The sequence below is a fragment of the Phaethon aethereus genome, assembly GCF_964289735.1.
Source record: "Phaethon aethereus genome assembly, chromosome: 18".
NCBI classification, from domain to species: Eukaryota; Metazoa; Chordata; class Aves; order Phaethontiformes; family Phaethontidae; genus Phaethon; species Phaethon aethereus.
The window spans coordinates 7,526,633-7,549,788 of NC_138594.1; the positions used below are offsets into that span (position 1 = coordinate 7,526,633).

Consider the following 23,156-nt stretch of genomic DNA (forward strand, 5'->3'; position numbering starts at 1 on the left):
ACAGATTTCTGAGGAAGTATACCAAAGGATAGCTCATCTGTAAGGACATCCATCCTGTGAGCCCACCTTTACGGGTAGAGAGAGCAGCTGACTGCCCTGCAGAAGAGGGTTCACCCCTTTGTTGAGCCAAAACTATGCTGCTTCACCCTTACTTAAGCTTTAAGCCACTGAAAGCTGCAAAACAGAAATCTACCTTAAGGTAGGTCTAGTAAGAATTTCCTATCATTGTGAAAGTAAGCACAAGAAAGTGTTTTTTCAAGCCACTCTACCCACCCAAATAGCTGTGTTTAAGAGATGGCTAGTGTCAGCAGCACCTCTGGTTTATAAATGGATAGTTCTAAGGAAAGCAAGCAAATCACCTTCCATAGGCCATCACAGAACTAGGGTTATTCCAGGAGAAAAATTCCAGGCTTCTGCTTCAGGACAAGTCTGCCTTTAATCCGGGTGCTGCCTGTGTTTCCAATCAAAACTGAATAGCATGGGGAAAAAAAAAAACCACTAGGTAAATACATCAGTCTTTCTACTGGTTGTGTTTGAAGATCCCTTGGGAAGCAGTTGGGATGAGATCCTTGGTTTGAGTGTGGTGGGACAGTTCTGCAGCTGCTCAATCCAGCAGTGTTGTTCTGTTTACACAGCTTTGTCTTGCTGGGAATCTGTGAATCGTAACCGTTTTGCTAGCGCTCTGACTGCCCCTGGAGATAGGTTTACCAAATGATGTTTCCTTTTGACTACTTTCAGCTGTTCGGTGTCCTGCTGTGGTGTGTGAGCTGGGCAGATCTCTTCTACTCTTTCCACGAGCTTCTGCAAAACAGAACACCTCCACCAGTCTATTTTGTAACTCCATTGATCGTTGGCATCACTGTGGTTTGTAGCTCTTTCTGTTTATTGTGACCAATAACTTTTTTTAGACAGATGAAGGAGGAAAAGGGTTCCTTTGCATTCATTGGCTTATCCTGTACTCTTTTTAATGTATTATTAGTACTTGTATTACTGAAGCAAATTTTGCTTACTGAAAAGGCCACAGTTACAGATACCTCTGTCATGTAAATTCAGCTACGTAAATTAAAATCTTTATAATGGAGAGACTGTTCTGCCTCCCACCTTGCTTTCATCTGTTTTCCCAGGCTTATGATCCAGGTGTGGGGAGAATTTGAATATGACTTTTCCTAAACGGGGAAATGTGATAGAACATGGCTTGTACATTGTTCAGTATTGTATTGGACTTTGTAAAACTATGTCTCTTATCTGGTGGTTGTTACTTCATTAAACAGAAACCAAATTTGCTTTGCCTAGGATGATAAGCAGGTCTGTGGCTGTTGCATGTAAAATGAAGCAGTAAAAACCTTGTTTTCTAGAGAAGTCACGATTGTCCATCTGGGCTGGAGAAATGACAGCTCTTACATTTGTTGGAAATGTTTGTAGCTAATATTTAATTGTGCCTGGCCCTAGGTCTGGTTTAAAAATTGAATTCTGGAGATGAGGCTCTGAAAACAGTAAAACCAAATTATTTCCTAAAGTTATTCGCTGCTTTCCTTAGAGGAGGTTTTGCCATTGACTTCTGTGAAGTTACGATGGGGCCTTATTTCAAAGAGGTCCTGTTGTCGATGATGACTGTAATAGCTGCCAACTGAGAGTGTGATTCGGGGGAGCAGTGGGACGGGATGGGATTGTGTTCACGGGTTCCTGTATTTACTTTTACAGCTGTTAGCTACATTGCTGATTCAATACGAAAGGCTGAGAGGAGTTCAGTCCTCTGGAGTGCTCATTATCTTCTGGTTTTTGTCTGTGCTCTGTGCCATGGGGCCTTTCCGGTCTAAGATCATGACTACAACAGCACAGGTAACATGCCATCCTTGTTAGCACTTGGAGAACAGGAAACGTAGCATTAACATCTCTGTGAAGAGAATGAATCACCAAGTTTGGAGTCAGATCTAAGCCCAGCTTTTGCCAGAGAGAAAGAGAAGTTTGTTCCCGTTGCCTTGACTCAGACTTGTGTAACTTGAAGGGAACTGGGATTTCTCACGGAATGTCAAAAAGCAGATTTTGCTTAGCCCAAGGCTATAATGGAAACCTGATAGACATGAGGGCTGTACCAACGCTGTGTATACTTTAGAACAGACTCTTTTTTTTTTTTTCTTTTTTCCTTCCCTTTTCCCTTTTGCAGCCCCCTTCCCTTGCCATGCTTAAATAGGGATGGGTATTAATTGGAGATGATGCATTTTAATATGTAATGTTCCTTTTTTGCTTAGGCAGCTTGGTCCCGTTATACAGCTCCATAGGCTTTCTTTTGTCAGTTCCTGATGTGCTGAGGACAGCATTTTGACTCCCAACTGTGGCTGTAAATAGAGAACAGAAAGTTGGAGGGAGAGGAAAGGAACCTGGGCTGTTATGATTGCTGTTTGAAAACATAGCAGGTTCTCCCACAGTAAGAAAGTTGTTATGTTTTTCGCAGAAACAAATTTCACTAAGTAGGGCAAAGCAGATTGCTTCAGTGATTAGATCATCAAAGGCTAGGAGTGAAAAGGGGTGTTTGAAAAACATTAAGGTGATTGCTTCTTCTCAGTGAAATCAGTGTTGATTGTTTGGTGATTTTTTTTTATACTTACTTTTTTGTAACTATTAGCAACATTATCCTTTTAGCATGAATTTATACCAAGCTGTTGTAAATATTCCAGCTTAAATGCACAGACTAGTCTTAAATGACAGTCTGTGCAGAACTTCTTCAGAAAATAGCTGCAATCCTGGTGACACCCTTTCAAACACCACTTAGTTAATTTTAAAACTGTAGTAAACTGTAGTAGTGGTGAATAAGTACAAATATTGGACTATCAATGTTTGAATCCTTAATCAACTTAAAATTACGAGTGCAGAGCCTTGACACGGCTATGGGTAACATTTCTCCTCTTCTTGCAACTGCTGAGAACCAAATATTCGTTCTGTTGCACTTATGGTTTAAAGATTTTAAGTGAACAATGAAAGCATTCACAACTACATTAGGGTATGATACAGCTGTATAAGAGATATACCCTCACAGGAAGAAGTTTCAAGTCGACTGCAGACTCATACAAGTAGAAAAGGAAATGTCTCTAGAGCAGATGGAGCTGTTATTATGCAATACGGTGGTTTTTTGCAGCTTTTTCTGAAAATATTTAGCACTGACTGCTTGTCAGTGTCAAGATGTTAAAGTAAATGGATGTTCTCTGATCTGGGTTGATAATTCCTATGCTTAAACATGATCTTGCAAGAACCCCTGGAGGTAATTTAAAGGGATGTCATGTAGTCCTGGTTGCGCAGGGCGTCTGCAAGCAGTGAAGATGTATAAGTACTTTGAACTTGACATAATTTAATGAAAAGCTTGGAGATAAGCATGTTCTTAGGCACTTTACAGAGTACGTTATTTGTAAGATAATTCCTGCTAGCAACTACTTTGCAGTATTCAACTGTAGAGGAAGAAAGGAATTGCCAAAAGAAGCTGTGAAAAGTCAGAGACTCCAAGTGTGTGTGTGTGTTGGAGGGGGCTGGGAAGTACAATAAAACCAATAATTTACTGTGTTTCTTTTTCCCTCTAGGGCCATGTAAATGAAAGGTTCAGGTTTACCACGTTTTACATCTACTTTGCTTTGATAATCATTGAGTTACTCCTTTCATGTTTTAAAGAAAAGCCTCCATTTTTTTCCCCTGTTAATACAGATCCTGTAAGTATTTTTACTTTGCTTTATTTGCATTTTACAGACTACATCATGTTTTGAGAGTTCCACTGAGAATACTTGTCATTGAAAACAGCTTTGGATTGTCCCTGAGATTGCGGTGGTTAGTGACCCCCTTAGGAAACACAGGGTATGGAGAGTGATATTGGGGTTTGAAGCCTTTTTCCATATGTGCCATCGGTAAAGGCTGGAAGCTATGTAGCGAAAGCAGCTCTCCTACTTGCTGCTTTACAGCAGTTTAAATTACATTTATGAACATTGAAGTGTAGTATTAATTGTTTCAAGAGTGGTTTTTGTGCAGATGGTGGTCTACTTGCTTAACATTCATTTAGAGTTAGCTAAAGTCTATAAGGGTTGTCTTAATAAACGAGCTCTATATGTGTTCAGAATAGATATGGAAAAGCATTAATAACAGAAGATATTAGTGGTGCCACAGGTTAAATTTCTTCTCCAATTCATAAAATGGTCTCTATAATTGGATTTATGTTTGAACCAAGCTGAGAGAGAAGTTGAGTTCATTTCTTAAAATGAACATTTCAGAAACTATAGAATGACATTTCACTTCATATGAGTGTGATTTAAAGGCAGTATATGAAGCATTTTTTAAAGATAAGAAGAGTTCTATATGACACAGGAAATGAAGGAAATCAGTTTTCTGTCACGTTAGGACATAGGTACATAGATGTACCATATAATATACCAAAATTGATCAAAATAGACTGTCTTATTAAAGTAATGGTAAATGTCTTGCTTTATTTATTTTGGTTTTTTCCCCCATAACTTTACTATAGAATCCATGTCCAGAGTTAACTTCAGGCTTCCTGTCAAGATTGACATTTTGGTGGTTTACAAGGTGAGCTTCTCTTTTCAAGCTGTTGGACAGCTGACAACCCCAAACTACTTGTGATATGTGTTGTACAGAGTTGGTAATACAGAGATTTTTTTGCCCGATTAGTAGTTGATATTGGATGCTCTTTCCATAGTGATGTCGGCACTTCTAGCTTTTGCCTTTATAGAAGCAGCTTTCAGAGTGCTCATACTGCCCAGACCTAGTCTCTGAAGAGTGGTGGCAACAATTGTTGCTCAATCCCATGACTAATAGTGTATACAGCCTGGCTGTGCTTACCTTACCACATGCAGGAGTATAACCTAAACCGAGATGTAAGACTGTGTTCCGCAAGATTAACTGTGGAACCTTTCACCCACCAGGGTGCAAGGATGCAAGAAGATGCATTTTGTTTCCTGCTGAGGTTCATGGGTGAATGTCTTTTTTATAAGGATATTTTTCATGCAAAAGGGAAAGTAAACTTGGTTATATATTCAAATGATTACCACCATCTAATACTGCAGTAAAAAGGCATGTGTATTAAAGATGCAAATTTGAGATTGGGCTTACTACTACTCTGTGATAAAGATGTGGAACAGCTGTCAAAGGTCATGTTAAGACCCATTTTTTTCATAATGGTTGAGGATGTTGAGGTCTTCATTCTTCCATCCATGTAATTTCATTGTCCTGGCATCAGCCCTGTAAAGTTCTTTGTAGTGAGAGAGTGAGATCTTTCTAAACTTCCAGAGTTTTGAGTGTTCAGCTTCCCCGTCAAGATTCTTGGCAACTAGATGTTTGTATCCCTTGACAAAACTCCTCTTACAATTGAGGAACTGTAGTTTTCAGAGAAATCTGATTTTCCTTTAACTTACGTGAGCTTCACTTTTGCATTTTGTTCACCTCTGACCGTTATTCCAGATAGACTTAGTTATTTTCACATCTAAAGCTTCACTGTTTTCATTTAACACTACGGTTTCATTCAAATGCTTCTGGTAGTTGCTTTCTGTTGCCCTTTTTTTCTCAAGTGACGTTTTCAATAAAATACATCTAATAAAAACTACGTAATGTCCTTTCCTTAATTGCAAACATCAATATAAAGAACAAAGGGAGATGGAGGTATAATTATCACCCTTTCTGTGAAGGTGTATTATCTTGCCTTTGTTAGCTTAATAGCCCCAGAGTTACTAGCAATGCTTTAAGTACTATTGGCCAAACTGAATTGGACTGTTTTTTCTGTTGTATGTGCAGCATGGCAATTCTTGGTTACAAAAGGCCCCTCGAAGATAAAGATTTGTGGTCGCTGAATGAAGATGATACTTCAAAAATTATTGTGCAACAGCTAAGTAAAGAGTGGGAGAAAGAAAAAGCAGAGTACAAACAGTAAGTACACAAACAAGTCTGCAAACGGAGGTTGATCTGAGTTGTTTCAACATTAATAAGCTACTCATCCCTGAAAATGAGCCAGCTAAAAATGGCACCTACCTCTTCAACCTACCTGTTTTTCATTAATATTAACAGTCAAATTTGCTTATTTTAATATGCCTAGGCAGAGGCAAGCCAGAGCCCTTCTGGAGCTTGTGTATCACCTACACACTTTTTAACTAGGTGCTTAAAATCTACATAGGCAGGTAGTGCCATTTACCATGTGAAGAGGAGCTGAAGATGCATAAGCAGAAGGGATTGTGTTGATTGGATTGTAGAAAGTGAACAACTTTCATCACTGATATGGTAGACATCTAACCCCATAATTGCCTACCTCCTGGGCATGGTAGAGAACAACTTCCAGGCACCATGAACCAAAAGGAATTCCTCATCATCCTCATCATGAGTTTTTTGGCCTGACACTATTTTTAGCCTTAAGGCTCTTAGCAGTGAGCAATTTTTCACTTCCTAGCAGTAAAGATATGAAACTCAAAAGATGTGAAAGGCAGGAGGGGAGGAGATATCCCGCTTTAAGAGAACTGAGACCCTACTTCTGTTGCCCAGAAAGTTAGCAGCAAAATTCCCATAGTCTCTGATGGGGATCCGAACTTGCATGTAGTTACATCCATGCTGGAGAGGATATCCTTTTTATTGCATGTTCTGTCCTAATCTAATCTTAAGAAATTATCTATTGTGCAGCTGTATTTCCTTCTCCCACTGGTCAATGTCCAAAATGTTTCCAAACGAATAGATGTGATAATAGTGTGTTTTGAGTGAAAAATGTCAATAAGGAGGCCTGCACTTCCATTTCCTTTCATTGTGGAGATTTCTTCTTCAATGCAGAGGCTTTCCTCTGTTCTCTTCTGTGCATATCCTTGCCAAACTGGAAAGACCCCATTATGTGGTAATGTTAGGAGTTGTAAGGTTCTTGGCAAGGCTGATTATGATGTGGAGAGTTCCACTTGCAGCTAAAATTTGAAAGGTTTCCAGCACTAGCACCAGCAGCTTGTCCACTAGTGCTTTGTGTGTGCTGTGGTTTTACTTTGGGTTTTTTGTTTTCTTAATGTCTCTGTTTTTACGGTGTGGAATAATGTGCATTGTCTGGGTTCTGGTCTCTTGCTGCACAGACATAAATCTTACTCTCCTGGGCTTTTATATAGCAAGAGCACAGACATCGTGCAGAAGTGCCTAGGGTCCAGGAAAACTTTACTAGGAAACCAGAAACTGTGCCTGGGGTTTTGTCATGGGATTCATTGCATTTTGGAAATTATTCATACAAACTGGGGCCAGTTGGCAATGAATTTAACCATAAATTCTGGCTTATATTTAGCTCAGGTAAAATTTTGTGGTGACTATATTAATGATTCTAAGGTGGGGAACAGAGCAAAAACAAAGCAAATCACTGTACTCCAGATTGCTGGGTTTCACATAACTCTAAAAGCTTCATGGCTCTGCTTATTCTTCAATTATAAGTAGGTATTCTCAATTACTTCATGTCAAATAACATTAGTGGTAGTTGCTCGGGAGCTGTTGTAAATACTTTTTTGTTTTGTTTTTTAACTATTCTCATTGAATCTGCTCTGAGCAAGACATTAAAAAACACTCTGAAGTTGTACATGTGTTGAAAATGTCATGGAAAATATTTGCAGTGTACATGGTAGTAATTTATTTTTAAAAACTTAATCAGTTGCAACTCTGACATAGCTAAAGCTTTACACTTATTTTGTTGTAATGATTATCACATTTCTACTGTTCCTAAACCTACAATACCTTTTTTACATTTTGCTTCACAGCTGTCTTGTGAATTACTCTTAAATAATTGCTAATAATTCATTTGCTGCTAATGAGTTACAGGAGAGATCAGTGTGGATTTAACTTGTTATTATAGATAATAAAGCATGCAAAGAGTATTTTGCCCTTTCTTTTGCTGTCTATGCATGTATGGTTGAAGTCTCTACTCGCCCACTTTACTGATAAGTGGAGTTGCTTCTGAGAAAGTTGGAGCTGTTCTGGATGGAAGAGAGCGAGTTGGAATCTACTTTGCCTCATTTTTATTTAGCTTCTGAGACTATGCTTATGAAGACAAATTCAAGATGCAGGGCCTTGTCATCAGTATTGAGAAAGCTATGTGTTTTCCCATGAGATAATCAGCATCTATTATCTGCCCGGCTATAAATAATGGAAACCAGGCACATGCTTTTTGCTTTGATAAAAAACTGGGTGTGAGCAGTCCCACGCACTGCTGAAAACCTGACCTCACCTAGCTACCCGTAGTAAACACTAGAAGTGCATTTTCTCCCTTTGGGATTTTTTGCTGCGAGACAACTATTGCATTGCTGTTAGGTCACTGTAATAAACATTTTTAATAGCACAAAGCCAGGGGCAAATAGTCTTGTTTCTTCAAATCCTTCAATGAGTTTAACAGCCTGGTTGCCAGAAAAATACAGCTTTGCTCATAAACTCTCCAGGTTTGATCTGGAAGGACAAAGGTGACACTGTTTGTTCTTGTCTGGGGGAAAAAAAATTGTCTGGTTTAGGCTCTCCCCCTGCCCTCAAACTTTATTGCAAAGAAATTGGGATTTGCACATGCCTTTGTTTGAACGGATATGAACAAGTTTCTAACTGTGGACTGTTAGCCACAGTGATCATTTTGAACGCTCAAAGGCTGTTGAAATTATTTGACTTTGCAGCCATCCAGCTCCAAAAAATCTGCACACTCTTTATAAAGAATCATAAATCCAACCTCACTTGGTAGTACTTACAAGTTATTTTTCAAATGCCTTCTTGTAAGTCTTCACTGTTCCTAGGGTCTCTCTTCCATCTGTCCCTTCTTATAAGGCTTATATGCCCCAGACTCTCATTTCCTTCTCCCTGCTCCACCTGGACTTGCCCTTCCTGGCTGACATTCAGGAAATTGTTCTCTAGGTCCCATAGCCCCCAAGAAACAACAGCAATTCGGTATTTGCTGGTAGAAGAGCTGCCAGGCTGCTTTTTGAGAGCAATTCATGGAGGAAATAATTTCCCAGAGCACTCCTCCTTTACTGATAGGCACCTAAATCCCAGAGGTGCTTCTAAGAAACCCTCTTAGGGCTCTGGAGAGCAGCACGGACCTGTTGGGTCCATTTGTCATCAGTCTCAAAGAGCTTTGCAGAAGAGGTCACTTTTGTTGGCTTATTTTGCAGACGGAGAAAGAGAGGCACAAAGCAAGAAAGGGATACAGCCAAACAGGGTTTAAATGCTTCAGTTGTCATCTGAGTAAAATTTAGGCACCTGAACCAAAGCTTCTGTCCTGGAAGAACCTTGGACAGCTGTGGCCCAGATCTTGGAGATGGCTCGGCTTTGGAGGTGCTATGGTTTGTACTCTTCCAAGTTTCCGAGAATGCAAAACTGTATTTTGAGAGGGCTGTGCCTGCTTCCTCTCTTAACTTGGCGTGTGGTTCAGTGCCTGTCTCCCAGGAGGGATTCAGGCTACTTCTCTGAAAGCAGCTGTGTGATCAGATAAGGCTAAAGGTTTAGTACAGCTACTAATTGAATAACGAATACAGTTTTGGAAGGACTAGGTGAGGGTGCCTTTTGTGGTATGTAAATAGCAACTGTTAGAGGATTCCTTTACAAGAAATCGGAGATTCGAGGTCAATTCTGTCTTCTGCCAAAGCCATCATCTCCTGCTCCTTTGGGCTACGTTCTGATCCCATGGTGACTGATTTTCTGGCTTGTGGGGTACACCTGATAACTACCACAGAAAAAGGAAAGAAAATAAGACTCATTATGCAAGAGTGGCCTATCCCCGAGTGCATCTAGGTCATGTTGAAAGTCTTGCTGTTGATCAGTAGCAGAGCAAAAAAAGGAGTAGACTTGTAGATGCTATACAGCTATGCTGTACACATCGGTCAATGACATTCTCGTTGTCAGTTGTCTCTAATTGCTTGTTTCATTCCCCTAGGAAAGAAGATGTGATATATATGAAGAAATCTAACCATGTGCTGAATCATGTTGGTGATGGTCTAGAGGAAGCAGAAGTTCTGATCAGAGACAAAAAGCACAATAGAAAGCCTTCCTTTCTCAAAGCTTTGTTGAGGACCTTTGGGCCATACTTCTTAATCGGCTCCTTCTTCAAGCTGATACAAGACCTACTTTCTTTCGTCAACCCTCAGCTGTTAAGGTTGGTTTACTGTATGAGTAGTTTCTATGTGCAATCCCAGTGGAGACTTGGCTTTGGCACAGAGTATTTATTTTTGAAATGCATAACTAGTTTCTCTCACAGTGCTGCATGTGTGTGCTCCCCCACCTTCCCACTGAAATGCCGTAAGACAGGAGTTCTTTATTGTGGACTAAGCTGTAAATTGGGCAAGCTTCACTGAAATGCAAGATTCATAAATCACCCATCACCAATAGACAGCTTTGAATTACAAATTACCTGTTGCTCCGTGCAGCATTCCAAAGCAATTTCTCCCCATTTCTAAAGGAATTTTTGTGAAATCAAAGCGAAGCACTGCTTGCTGGATCCAGTAGTCTCTGTACATCTGATAACCACATGTGTTGGTGGTGGCTGCAGCTGTAGCGTGACTTGATATACAAATGAAGCGTGATGCTCGAGTATGGGGTGCTTTGGCCATGCTGCAGTCATCTGGGAAAGATTTTGGAGCATTTGGATGAGTTCATGTGTTCTTAGTTGTCCACAGCAATGAGAATGTGTGAGGCAGTTGCAGTAAACTTCGATGTGAAAGAAAATTACAGTTCTATCAAATAAAAAAAAAAGAAAGTAAGATCTTGACAAAAGTGGTATGTCCTCAAACTCTCCTTGTATGAGGAACACCCGTACCTCCCATCTCCAGGGGCACCGGTTGCTCAGCCTGGTCCATAAAGGAATTTGCGTGATCCCCACATTTTTTTCTCTGTTAGTATTATTCTTAAAGTGTGAATTTCACCAGATAATCATTAACTAAGATGAAAATAACAGTGGAAATACCAGCATTTCTATCAAACAATTACTTTTTATTTCCAAATCAATGGAAAAGCATGTAGTCCTGTTAATGCGTGAGAGAGGAATGGAGTTTGGATGGAGGCCATAGATGGATGTGGGGAAGGGGAGAAGAGAGGGCCCTGCTCCTATATGAGTGTCTCTTAAAATAACACCGGTGTGGAGCTGTGTTCTGAAATCATGTCATTCTGTGGGTGGTTTGTGACATACCCAGAAATTTGCTAAAAAGGGGGTCGGACCCAGTATAGTGACATTTAATAGCTTACAGTCTGTCTTCTTCCAGAGTCCCTAGTGAAGAGAAGGCAGCTGGCTTCCTTCTGAGAACACGCTAAGTATAGTCTATTCTGGGAATTTCTCAATTTTGCAAGAATTCCTGGATATGTTGTCTGTGGTATCTGAAGGCATATGATGGGGAATTTCTTCTCAAGTCTAAATTCCTGCGGTCTTGGAAAATGCACTGCTAGTGGTAATAGAAAATGAAAAAGCCACGTCTGTCTGGCAAGTTGCACGTGAGATAGTTTTGTCTCTAAAAAGATTGCTGAATGTTATGCCAGAACTATGAGGAAGAGGTTTTCCTGAAGCTGTCCACTTACAGCATGAGTGACTGGTGCAGTGCAGAAGGGACATCTCTCTGGACTGGGAGAAGAAAGTTGTAGTAACCTCATGCTTCTAACACAAGGCTTTGGGGCTTGATTTGTAGTTTCCAGGTGTATTTTCCTGCTGCTGGTTATTTGAACCATGGAATCAAATCTCTGTTCCTCCTATATTTTCACAATTTAATACTCTGATCAGTAGTCTGAAATCACAAATGTGGTTTTTGAGAACACTGGCCATTGCCGTATGTTGTTCTCCTTGTTTGCTGTATGACAATGTGCAGGTCTTGCAGGGAGAGCAGCTGTGCATAGTAAGAAATGGCTTATTAATAAAAGATGATAAAGCCAGTTTAATGGTTACTACCATTTTGCCAAAAAAAGTAGGAGTGAAGAACTCTTTATGCATCCGTCCAGGAGGATGTCTTTTAATACAGCTTTTTTGTGGGAAAACACCCCAGGCAGAAGCACTCAGGCTGCTTGAAAAGGATTTGGGTAAGAAGCTGGTTTCGCCTGCTTTACTACGCTGTGCTACTGTGTCCTATCATTCACCTCTTGCCCTGGGGGGCTGCTTCAGCAGAGCTCAGACAGTGAGCCATGTGTTTAAACACTAAATCTCCAGGGAAACCTAGTTTCTCATCATATTTCGTTTTCTACAGGCTCATTTGCAAATGGACTTTGTCACTGGCAAAGCCTAAGGTTTTGCTGTTGGATCTTTGCAGTGTTGCTTGACTGAAATTGTTACTCAGCTTGCATCCCGGAGAGCTGTTTACTTTTTGTGGTTAGAGAGAGGATGTGGCGGGATGCCATAGTTGAGAGAAGCTGTGTTATGTCCCATTAAACTTGCTGCATGTTTTTTATTTTGTTTCTTTTTCCTTTTCCTTCCCTAATCTTCTGAAAAACAGTGTATTAATCAGCTTCATTAAGAACAAAGATGCCCCAGCCTGGTGGGGATTTTTGATCGCGGCTTTGATGTTTATCTGTGCTGTGCTGCAGACACTCATACTTCACCAGCATTTCCAGTACTGCTTTGTTACTGGGATGAGGCTGAGAACTGGGATCACTGGAGTGATATACCGAAAGGTAAGACTGGAAGCGTTTCACAGGCTGGGACACCATTGTGTAGCCAAGCAAGTGGCCTCAGTTCTCAGGGAACTCTCAGTGCTCAGGGAAGAGCAGGCATATTGATGAAGAATAGCCTCCTGGAAAATTAAAGAAATTTTTTTTTGTGAGCTTTTAGGAGTACCTCTCTTGTACTTTACAGAATTTTCTTAGCGATCAGCAACTTAATGTGGGTGTACTGGTGGGTCACCAGATACGTCACAGGCAAATATTGGCTCACTTCAAATATTCGGAAAAGGGATCCAGGAGAGTAGGACGTTTGTGCTATGAATTGATTAGATGCAACTAGGTTTTCTTCAGAATGCTACATACTGCTTGAGATAGAGGTGCTCACAAGCAAACCACTTCATGAAGTCTTGTTCTTTGGAGGTCGGGAATTCATGTAGGTGTGAATTATTTTATTCTTGTTGGCGAAGCACGTTCTTGGGGAGTGTCTTGTTTTACTAATAACTGAGGATTGCTTCTTTGTGTTTCTCCATACGTATCAAGGTTGTGCATCCACTGAATCTCTCTTATTTCTCAGTCTTTAGTCATCACAAACTCAGCGAAGCGCTCGTCTACTGTTGGAGAAATTGTCAACTTAATGTCAGTGGATGCCCAGCGTTTCATGGACCTGATGACTTTCCTGAACATGTTGTGGTCTGCACCACTCCAGATATTTCTAGCTTTGTATTTCCTCTGGCAGGTACAGACATTGTCACTTTTTTTCAGAATTTGTCTGAATGATGGTTTTTTAGCTTATTATTTTTTTGTTAATTTGACCCACCACTGCTTTTTTAGAAACGTATTGTTCTGCCTTGTAGTAAAGTAGCTGGTACTGCTGTATACGATCAGTTAGTCTAATTATTTTGTTTAGCTGATAGGCAAGACAAGGCATTTGAAGCAAAAGACAGCCTGTATGTCTCCTCTGTCTCTACCATGCTTTGATAGGATCAGTCTTGGACTCATCACAGTGTTCTCTGTAATTGATACAAATGAGAACTTGAGGGAACTGGTTTAAAAAACAAACCAAAACAAAAAAAAATGGACAAAAGAAATGTAAGCCATCTATAAAGATTATATTATGCCACATAAAGAAGATTTGTGCAAGTCAACTTGAAACAAATATCACCTGGAATAAATACAATTTTTCCTTTGCTGCAGTAAAGTTGTTTCTGGTTTATTCCAGATTCAGTTTGAGCACTGGCTTTCATCCTTAAAATGTTTCCATGCAATTAATCCATTTTACTGCATAAAGCAGTAGCACCAACATAACCATACTGATTTAGACTTGAAAGCCATTAAGTTGCAGCAGCTTTATGAGTTACTGCTCCACTGGTAAGCTGAACTCTGGTAGCTAACAGTTTGTGTGCTTTTACTCGCATTGAGGGTACTGGGTTAATTCAGTAATTACAGTTCCCCAGGTCAGGGAGAATTAGTGGAAAAATGCCTTCTGTGTACCGTATTTGTTCCCTTTCTACGTTTGCTCAGTAGCTCTGTGTTTGCGTTCGTTCAAACTTACTTTCCCCTCCCACCGGGAACCACTTAACAGGTAAATCACAAAGCACTCTGCTATCGCCAATACTAGCGTAATAGAAATTCAGGGTGGATGCTGTCATAGTTTTCTATCTCCTCATTATAGTTGCTCTGTGGAATCGGAACGCTTCGCTGGGGCTGTTCAACTTGTCTATGAAGACATTCATTAGAGAAGCAATGCATTTCTGTTTCAATAACCCACTGTTGTTTTAATGTCTTTCAATCAAGACTTTAGGGCCTTCTGTGCTGGCAGGAGTTGCCGTGATGGTTTTACTTATCCCATTTAACTCTGCAATAGCAATGAAAACCAGAGCATTCCAGGTAAGGTACCAGCAGAGAAGGTGATGTTACCTGAATTGGCAGCTGTGCTGTGAGAAATGAAGGCATCGGTGGTTGTCTTGGCCATTAATGAGCTGCCATTTGCACCAATTTACTTATGAGTAAGATTGTACTGATATATTTAATAAGCGTATCCTCTCAGATAGTTTTTCCATAGTGAATTGAATGCTCTTTAAGGGAAAGGTGTGGCATTGAGTCAGTAGCTCTTCATACTGCTGGAGCAGTTTCTGGGATTAGCAAGAAGTTTCTTTGTCTCCATATCCCTTCATCTGGTAGGTTCTTCTAGGAGTGCTTAGAGAAAGGGCAAATAAATGCTGTTCTTTGAGATGTTTTTAGAGGTGGGAACTGAAACCTGGCAGCTTGTTTTTTATGCTGAAAGCGTTGACTTTCGCTACTACTGAGCTGGGCTAAATTTGAATTATCTTAAAGTAACAGGATCCTTTATTCCTTTCTTTGTAGTCTTAGTCTCTCTAGTCAAGAAAGGCAGAAAAAACAATATAATAGTGCCCTCTGGCTTTGTGCTAGAAAAATCTAAGTGGCTTGTGCTGTGCAACCTACCAGTGACTGAAAGATTAAAAAAAAAATCAAGCTGTTGATGTAAAAAGGGTAAGAGTTGGAAAACGAATGTAAATGATGACATTTAAGCACAGCGTTAGTAACACAGTGGTATTATTACGTGCCTGAAAGAGACATCCAGACTTCCCATTAAATCTTGAATGCTGACATGTTAGTATTAGCATTCCTTTTCTCCTTGCCCATTGTAAGATGCTCAGAGCTGCATAACTTAGTGTGGATGTGTGTGTGAATACAGTTTTTCTACTCTGCTTTTCAACCATTTTCTTTGATTTCTGGTTTCTTTGGAGGTATAGACTAGCACAGTAAGCTTACCGATAACAGTCTGGCTTTCTTTAATTACCTTTTGCATCCTCTTTAGAAGGACTGTAACAGCTGTGAGACAATATGTTGAAAACTCTCTCCTAGTCATTCCTGTGACACTCTGTCTCCTGTGTTTACTAATAACCTAGGTGGAACAAATGCGATATAAAGACTCCCGCATTAAATTAATGAATGAGATTCTGGGTGGCATAAAGGTGCTGAAGCTGTATGCTTGGGAGCCATCGTTTTCAGAAAAAGTGTTGGAGATACGAAAGAATGAGCTGCGAGTCTTGAAGAAGTCTGCCTATCTCAATTCTTTGTCCACTTTTGCATGGATCAGTGCCCCATTCCTGGTAAATTGAATTTGCATGACTTTCTAAGCTGTACAAGTACATCCCTGAAGGATAAGTGTGAGGCTTTCTGCTTACTAAAGGTACATAGGAATAAAATGTAAATACTTTTAAAAAAAATTACACATGCTTTGAAGCAAAATTCCCTGCTCTCTAGAGCCTCTTTGTTAATCAGTATTAAAGTATTTTGTGATAAAGCCTGCCAGTGGAAGCTGGGAATAGCTGTCTCAGGAGAATTTCCAGCCACTTCAAAGTACTTCCCATAACAAATTGAAACTAGAATTTGAAACCTCAGAGATATTTGTGAATAGCTAAAATAGCAAAAAAAGTTTTAATTGAGTCAGTCAGGACAACGTCTGTCTTAAGCTCTCATTTCTGCCTTTCGTGTTACAGTGCTCTCCTTGTTTTAGTGGGAGAAGGAGTTGTTAAATTATTCTGCAACCTAAAAGAAGATTGATTTAATGTAAAAAATAAAGCCCAAATGATACATTGCCAATTCTGAAATGCTTTTTCCTCAATTTTTTCTTTCCCTCTATTTTCCACTTCATTGCACTTTTGCAGAATGCGTTTGGTGAATAAAAAGTCAGATAAGTGCTTTGTCAGAAAATATTACTAGCCAACTGTTCTTGAAATCAAAGGCCCAACCCTGCAGAAATATTCTTAACAGCCTCAAGATCCTGCCTCTTTCATGTTTCCGTGAAGTTAATGCACTTCCTTAAATACACATTCCCATTCCTGCTCACTGTTAGTTTACTGCATAGTTCCTCCACAGTGGATGGCCCCTGTCATACACCGAACCAGCAAATAACCTGGATTTTACTCCTTTTTCTGTTGATCAGTAAGTCTTGTTTGCTTAGCGTGCAGTTTACAATGGGAAAATTTGGTTGGGTGGAGTTGGAAATGCAGCCAAACCACAGCCAGATAACAGCTTTTCATTTTTATTTATCCAGGTTCTGTAGTTCACCTCTTGAATCTCCTAGTTCAACAAAATGTAGCCATTAGTAATCCGAAAGTTATTTTATTCCATGTGCCTTTTTTTCTATCAGCTTGTTCATATGACTTGTCATTCTTAAAGCACGTTGAAAAGGTCAGAAACAGAGAATTTGCCCGATTTTTTTGGTTGATATTTTTATTTCAAAGTTGCCAGTCAGGCTCTACTGCTTTTTAAAATATCAAAATATTACATATGTCTCGCAGTAAACTTGCTTTCTGGCTTCCAGGTAGCATTGACAACATTTGCTGTGTATGTCTCGGTGGATGAGAAGAATATCCTGGATGCAGAAAAGGCTTTTGTCTCCCTCTCCTTGTTTAATATTTTAAAATTTCCCCTCAATATGCTTCCACAAGTCATTAGCAACATTGTGCAGGTAAGGAGGATCTGGTGCGTAAGTTGTTTTGAACAACTGGAATGAAAAGAACCCTGGATGTTCCTAATGTCTGGAATGCAGAGAGCCCTTGCATCTGCCTGTTAGCTGGTTTTCTTTCTAATACCCTTTCTCTATTGCTGCCCTGTACTGGAAAGCCTGACATCTTCTGAGTAAGCTTGACTGTGTGAACTTTGCTTCACTCAGATGAACTCGGCTTGGTCTGAGAAATTTCATCGTTAAAAAGCTTGGATTTCAGCATAAGACTGTTTGCAGGGAAAGAATGAGTTCAGGAAGCCCACGGGGTGAAAGCTTAAGCCATTCTGCATGCTTTCTTTTTCAGTAGTAAGAGCATTAAGTCCCCATTAAAAGAACGATAAAATAATGCCACGCTCTCTTCTTAGACAAGTGTTTCCCTAAAGAGAATTCAGCAGTTCCTGAGTCATGATGAACTTGATCCAAATTGTGTGGAAACAAAAGTGATTGCACCAGGTAAAGACATCAGTATTTTTCTAAACTATGCTAATACAAGAAACATCTTGTATTTGTTTTGGACTGGTTGAATTATGAAAAAAAAAAAACAAACCCCAAAAAACCCCAAAAAGTTGGTTTTGGTTTTAAAAAAAGAAGCTGTTGCTTTGAAAAGTGTGTGTTTGTTGTTCAGGCTATGTGGAAATTCCAAAAGTTTCTAGCTATATTTTTGAGCTTTGAGTTGAGTTATGGGGTCTGAATTTGCATCTGCAGTTGGGTTGCTAACGGCACGCAATAGTGAAGTACATCCACTGACTAGGGACAGCAAGACCTGCTTAAGCCTTTTGCACTGCACAGATGCTCAGGAACATTATAAACTGTTTTGCTTTCTTCTGTTGGAAACAGTATCCCAAAACAAATGAGAGAACCAGGTGGTCTCAAAAAAAAAAAGTGTTTTCTCATGTAATGCACTGTGGTGATACTGTGGCTTGAAACTTCTCTTGTGTGTGATACCACAGACAGAAGAGGAGGGGGGATGGCTGTGTGGCTGTCATGAGATTACTGTTATACACTAGGAGGTAAAGAAAGCCTGCAGATGTGTAACTTGTTAGTGTGGCAAGCAAGAGCTGTGCAGAGGCAAATTTACATCAAAATCAACAGCGTGTGGTGGTCTCCTACTGACTTAAAAGTGGTTTCTTAAGTGAAGTTGTGCTAACAGTTGCATGGAGATTCTGAACAGCAGGTTAGGACTAGCCTCACTGGGGCAGGGTGAAGCAGGACAGCTTTTCAGCTCCATAGGTCTGTAAGGTCACAGTCTATAGCTTAAGCTGCAGTCAGTTATTTTCACTCTGAACAAGCCTATCTTGTGACCCACAGTCATGAGACTGTGCTTCCCATGCCAGTTGAAAAGGGAACTGCAGTGTACATGAAACACCCATAAATACGGATTCCTCTGCCTTCCAGTCTCGCAGCCGTACTGTTCTGTGTAATATGTTTCTGCCTTCTCTGTTGTGTTTTTGTCATACAGGCAGTGCCATCAGTGTAACAAATGCGACGTTCAGCTGGGGAAAGGAGCTGAAGCCATCTTTGAAAGAGTAAGATTTGTTTATGCAATTGCAATACAACATTTACCTGCTTCTTGGTTTCTGGCTCCTGCTTGAAAAATGTCTAGTAATACCTGCAGGCTCACTTCTGGAAAAGGGTGTTTGTACACATCCCACATGTGCATCTCTTCTGCCTTTAAAACATCGAGCTAATCCTCATGCCTCATGGTATTTAGACTTCACAGGACAGTGCTGTAAGGCTTTAACCCCACAGCCACTAGCATGAAATAGTTACCTGTTAAAGGACAGAAAAGCTACATAAATTTTTTTAAATAGACGGTTTTTTTTTAAACTGAAGCGTTGGACAAATCAAATTGATCCGATGGATTATGAGGACAGTTGTGATGCCTGGGTTTGGACTAGGGTATGCAAACAGTAGTCTGTTTTTTTAAGAGTCTTGTGGCAGCCTCACCCCTGTGGCTTTAGATGGGCCATTTCCAGACTATGGGATTGCATGTTTTGCTCATTTGTCTGTTTGAATGAATACAAACAAAATTGACCTGAAAGCATATACTTCTGTATGTTATGCATTGTTGTCAGATCAAAATCACAGAAACCTGGTAAGTATTCTTAGAATGCTCAGTCTAAGGAGCTTGGGCTGCTGTGCTGAGTGTATTATGTTAACAGGTTATACATGGATAAGCTGCAAGCAAAAGGCTTAGAGTTCAAAGGATCCAGTTTGATGCAGGCAACCAAATATGCAGACAGGGTGACTTCAGTGTTTTGTGCCTTATTTCAGAAAGAACCATGCATGTCCAGCTCAAATTGCTAGCCACCTGGGCCTAAAAATTACCTGTTGACTTCCTAAAGTAGCAGTAAGGAGAAACTCAGCTGGAGGGAAAGAATAGTAAAGAAAAATTGTAGTGTGTTTGAGTTTTCCTGCTTTGAATGTCTTTGGTTTTTAAACAAACAAACAAACAAAAAACCTCTTGCAGTGTTCAGAACATCAACTACCTGCTTGGTAAGAATCTGCATAAGAATTAGAGCCTGTGTCCATCAGTCATTTCTGTATCAGTTTATCTTCAAAACTAGAACCTAAAGCAGTACCTCTAAGAACATGTGAGGAAAACAGTAAAGGACTTTAATTGGGAAAGTTTTGTTTTTCTTGTGTCATTGTGAATGCTGTTTACTAGCACTGGAAATACGGTACTAAAGTGTTCTGAACATTTTTAGATGGGATGTATTCACTCACTACTTTTGTACAATTACTCTTAGTTTTAAAATAAAAACTCAGAAGACTTCTGGAAGATTGTCTGCTTTCAAAACAGCTATTAACCCTGTTTGACTTGCTGATGGACTGATAGGACACAGCGAATGGTCCTACTGATTTAACAGCCAACAAGATAGATTAATGCTGCATTTCCATTTACTCCTGCAGTTCTGGTTACCATTGATTGTACACGAGAAAGGGAGGAGAAGACCAGTGACCAAGCTATGCTTGCTTTATCCAGTCAGGTTTTCAGGCTGATTTGTCACTCTGTATTTCAGCCCTGGTTTAAAGACCCATAATGTCTTTAGTAAACTAATGTTTAATTAATTTCCAGCCTGTTTCCTCCACAGTATAAATCTGTTGGTCCCCAGTGGTGCTTTGGTTGCCGTTGTTGGCCATGTTGGCTGCGGGAAGTCTTCTCTGGTGTCTGCTCTCCTGGGTGAAATGGAGAAGTTGGAAGGAGAAGTGGCTGTGAAGGTTGGTATTGCTTATGATGTCATGTAACGATGGTATGGAAATGTGCTGCATATGCCTGCCATTGCTTATAATGTACATCAGGCTGGAGCTGGAATTCTGTTTGCTCCTATGCCAGCTTGTCTGCTTGTTTATTTGAATTTTGCCCACACCTGTTCAGTTGTATTTTTATATAAAATGACTTTCATGATTCTATCAGCTATACATCAGCAATTAGCACACATACATGTATAATGTGAATGTATATCAGACAGGAGCTACATCTATGTGCTGCAGATCTTAATCAGAATCGTAAGCATGAATTGCTGCTTTTAACAAGTCAGAGGTTTCCTTTCTCCCTCCTTGTTCAAGGGTTCTGTTGCATATGTGCCTCAACAAGCCTGGATCCAGAATGCCACGCTGAAAGATAATATTTTGTTTGGCCAAGCTCCTAATGAACAAAAATACCAAAATGTCCTGGAGGCCTGTGCTTTAAAAACTGACCTGGAAGTGCTGCCAGGAGGAGATCAGACTGAGATTGGAGAGAAGGTAATTTTTTTTTTTCCCCCCGAGTCAGACCTGCTTGGTGATTCCTGTTCTGTCTAGCTAAAGAGACATTGCTGTAAATCAGTGCTTGATTTGGTTTGGTCTTTACGATGGCATCCCCGCTTCAATCAGCACTGAAACACGCGGGGCAGTTTTGTGGAAAGTGGTTGGACTTAAACTTGTTCCTAACTTTAAGCATGTGTTTGTACTGTGATGCATAATTGCACGTCTAGCCCTGGAAGATCAGAGCATCCTCCATTTGTTGTCCAATTGTAAAGGTGCATCTGTCCAGAATACTTAGTCCTTCCTTCTCCTGTAGGGATAAAAGGGGAGGGAACATATGGTGTGCGTCAAGTGAAAAAGTGGTATGATCATCCCTTAACACCTCATTTTAATGAGGAACTTCTACATCTGTGATTGTCAACAAAGATGATTTTTTTTTCCCATAGGCCGCTAAATTTGAGATGGGTATTATGAAGTGGGGTGGATATGTGGATTTGTATGTAAGATGAGAGATGTGGAAGATGTTCCAGGTGCTGCAGCCCTGCTTTGAATATTTGCATTTTACATCCTGGTTGACGGTCTTCCTTTTTATAGTTTTGCATTTTAACAACTCCCTTTAAGAGCTTCTTAAGCAAGAGGCTTATTCCGTCTCCAGATTGCTGGGTGACTGGAAGTTTGGCAGTGAACAAACAGATTTAGAGGCGTTCTGTTCCTGTCTCTGGCTCGGAGTGAGTTATTCTCTTCAGCGTCTCATGTTTCAATTTAGCATCTGTGTGTTTGACTGGGCGAGAGCCATAAAAAGCCATAGCAGTTGTTGGAACAGAGTTGTGTGATATGTTTTGTTCTCTCCTCTTTCCCTTCAGGGCATCAACCTCTCAGGTGGCCAGAGGCAGCGAGTGAGCCTCGCTCGTGCAGTATACAGCAACTCTGACATTTACCTATTAGATGATCCTCTTTCTGCTGTGGACTCGCATGTCGCAAAACACATCTTTGACAAAGTTATTGGTCCGGATGGGGTACTTAAAGGAAAAGTAAGCTGGCATTTAGATCCTCTTAAAAATGCACACAAACTCAGAAACACCGATGGATAACAGGAAAGCAGTTTCACCGCTGAGGCTCGAATACGGAATCATTCCTGAATTTCTGTGTTTAATTGGCAACATGGACACCTTTTCCTCACAGCAGAGACTCTGCAGTGAGCTGCTATTCAGGCATGCCCAGAAGTGATGTGATCCAGTCAGAACATGTAGGGGCAGAAACGTGGTCTGTCTTTTAAAATCCCTACTGTGAGATCTCTGAAAACAAGACATTTGCAGAAACTTGTAAAGGTTGTTAGCTTAGTATTGTTTGTTGTTATTCCGAGGCAGTGCAGTGAGGAAGTTGTAACAGCTTTACTGATTTTACGGAGGTCTTTGGCAGTGTGCAACCAAACTGCAATCTTTGCTTAGCCTTCTACTCCTGTTAAAATCTTCTCGGACTATCTTAGAGCTCAGTAGGGAAGGGCTGCAAAGAAAATCAGCACAAGGGAAAGCGGGAATGATAATTTAGTTGGTTTAGTTTGTGGTTATATCAGCATGCAGTAGGAAGCATAGTAAGTTCATGTACATATTTCCAAGCTAATGTGGCTAACAAGGATGGTGTATTTCCCCTGGCATTTCACCTTGACGTGATAACTCACTCCTTGTCCCAAAAAATGTGGTAGTGTTTGGCTTGCTGAGTAGTCTTAGTCCCCACAGTGACAACTGAGATACGTAGTTTTTTTCTCCATTTCCCCTATCCAGACCCGAATTCTGGTGACCCATGGCATCAGCTTTCTGCCTCAGGTAGACCATATAGTTGTCCTGGTAGATGGCAAAATCTCTGAAATGGGATCGTACCAAGACCTTCTGAAACAAAACAAGGCCTTTGCAGAATTCCTGCGAAATTATGCACTTGATGAAGACATCGAAGAGGATGAACCAACAAGTACAGTATTGCTTTTTCTTGAAATGTGTCTTTTTCTGTCAGCCAGACTACAGATGTTTTCTCTGTATAAAGTGTCCCCTGCTGCTTCATGACAGTCTGGCATTTGCCTTTCTGCATTACCATGAAAATTATTGTTTATGGCCAGGTCTGTATTACTGCTAAATGTTTTCACAAATTTCTTTCAGAATTTCATGTGATTTGTCTTAGAAAAAAGCAATTCTTGTGTTAGAAATTATTTTAAAGTTGGGAACTTATTTTACAAATAGCAAGGTTAAGCTCAGCAGGAAAATTGGGTAGCCAAGAGCAAACTGGG

General features: G+C 40.3%; 1 protein-coding gene across 1 annotated transcript in view; it reads left to right on the forward strand.

The window, feature by feature from the left end:
• Nucleotides 1-23,156, forward strand: part of ABCC3 (ATP binding cassette subfamily C member 3) — a gene marked incomplete at its 3' end in the record, with an annotated part of 49,440 nt that overhangs the window by 15,407 nt on the left and 10,877 nt on the right. The window contains exons 3-19 of the mRNA XM_082008059.1: nt 739-864; nt 1,702-1,839; nt 3,570-3,695; nt 4,499-4,560; nt 5,782-5,913; nt 9,899-10,117; nt 12,432-12,609; nt 13,172-13,333; nt 14,392-14,484; nt 15,528-15,731; nt 16,949-17,095; nt 17,497-17,584; nt 18,591-18,657; nt 20,227-20,353; nt 20,702-20,878; nt 21,742-21,909; nt 22,660-22,843. Coding sequence (XP_081864185.1) covers nt 739-864; nt 1,702-1,839; nt 3,570-3,695; nt 4,499-4,560; nt 5,782-5,913; nt 9,899-10,117; nt 12,432-12,609; nt 13,172-13,333; nt 14,392-14,484; nt 15,528-15,731; nt 16,949-17,095; nt 17,497-17,584; nt 18,591-18,657; nt 20,227-20,353; nt 20,702-20,878; nt 21,742-21,909; nt 22,660-22,843 — 2,398 coding nt within the window. The remainder of the gene's footprint in view (nt 1-738; nt 865-1,701; nt 1,840-3,569; nt 3,696-4,498; nt 4,561-5,781; nt 5,914-9,898; nt 10,118-12,431; nt 12,610-13,171; nt 13,334-14,391; nt 14,485-15,527; nt 15,732-16,948; nt 17,096-17,496; nt 17,585-18,590; nt 18,658-20,226; nt 20,354-20,701; nt 20,879-21,741; nt 21,910-22,659; nt 22,844-23,156) is intronic.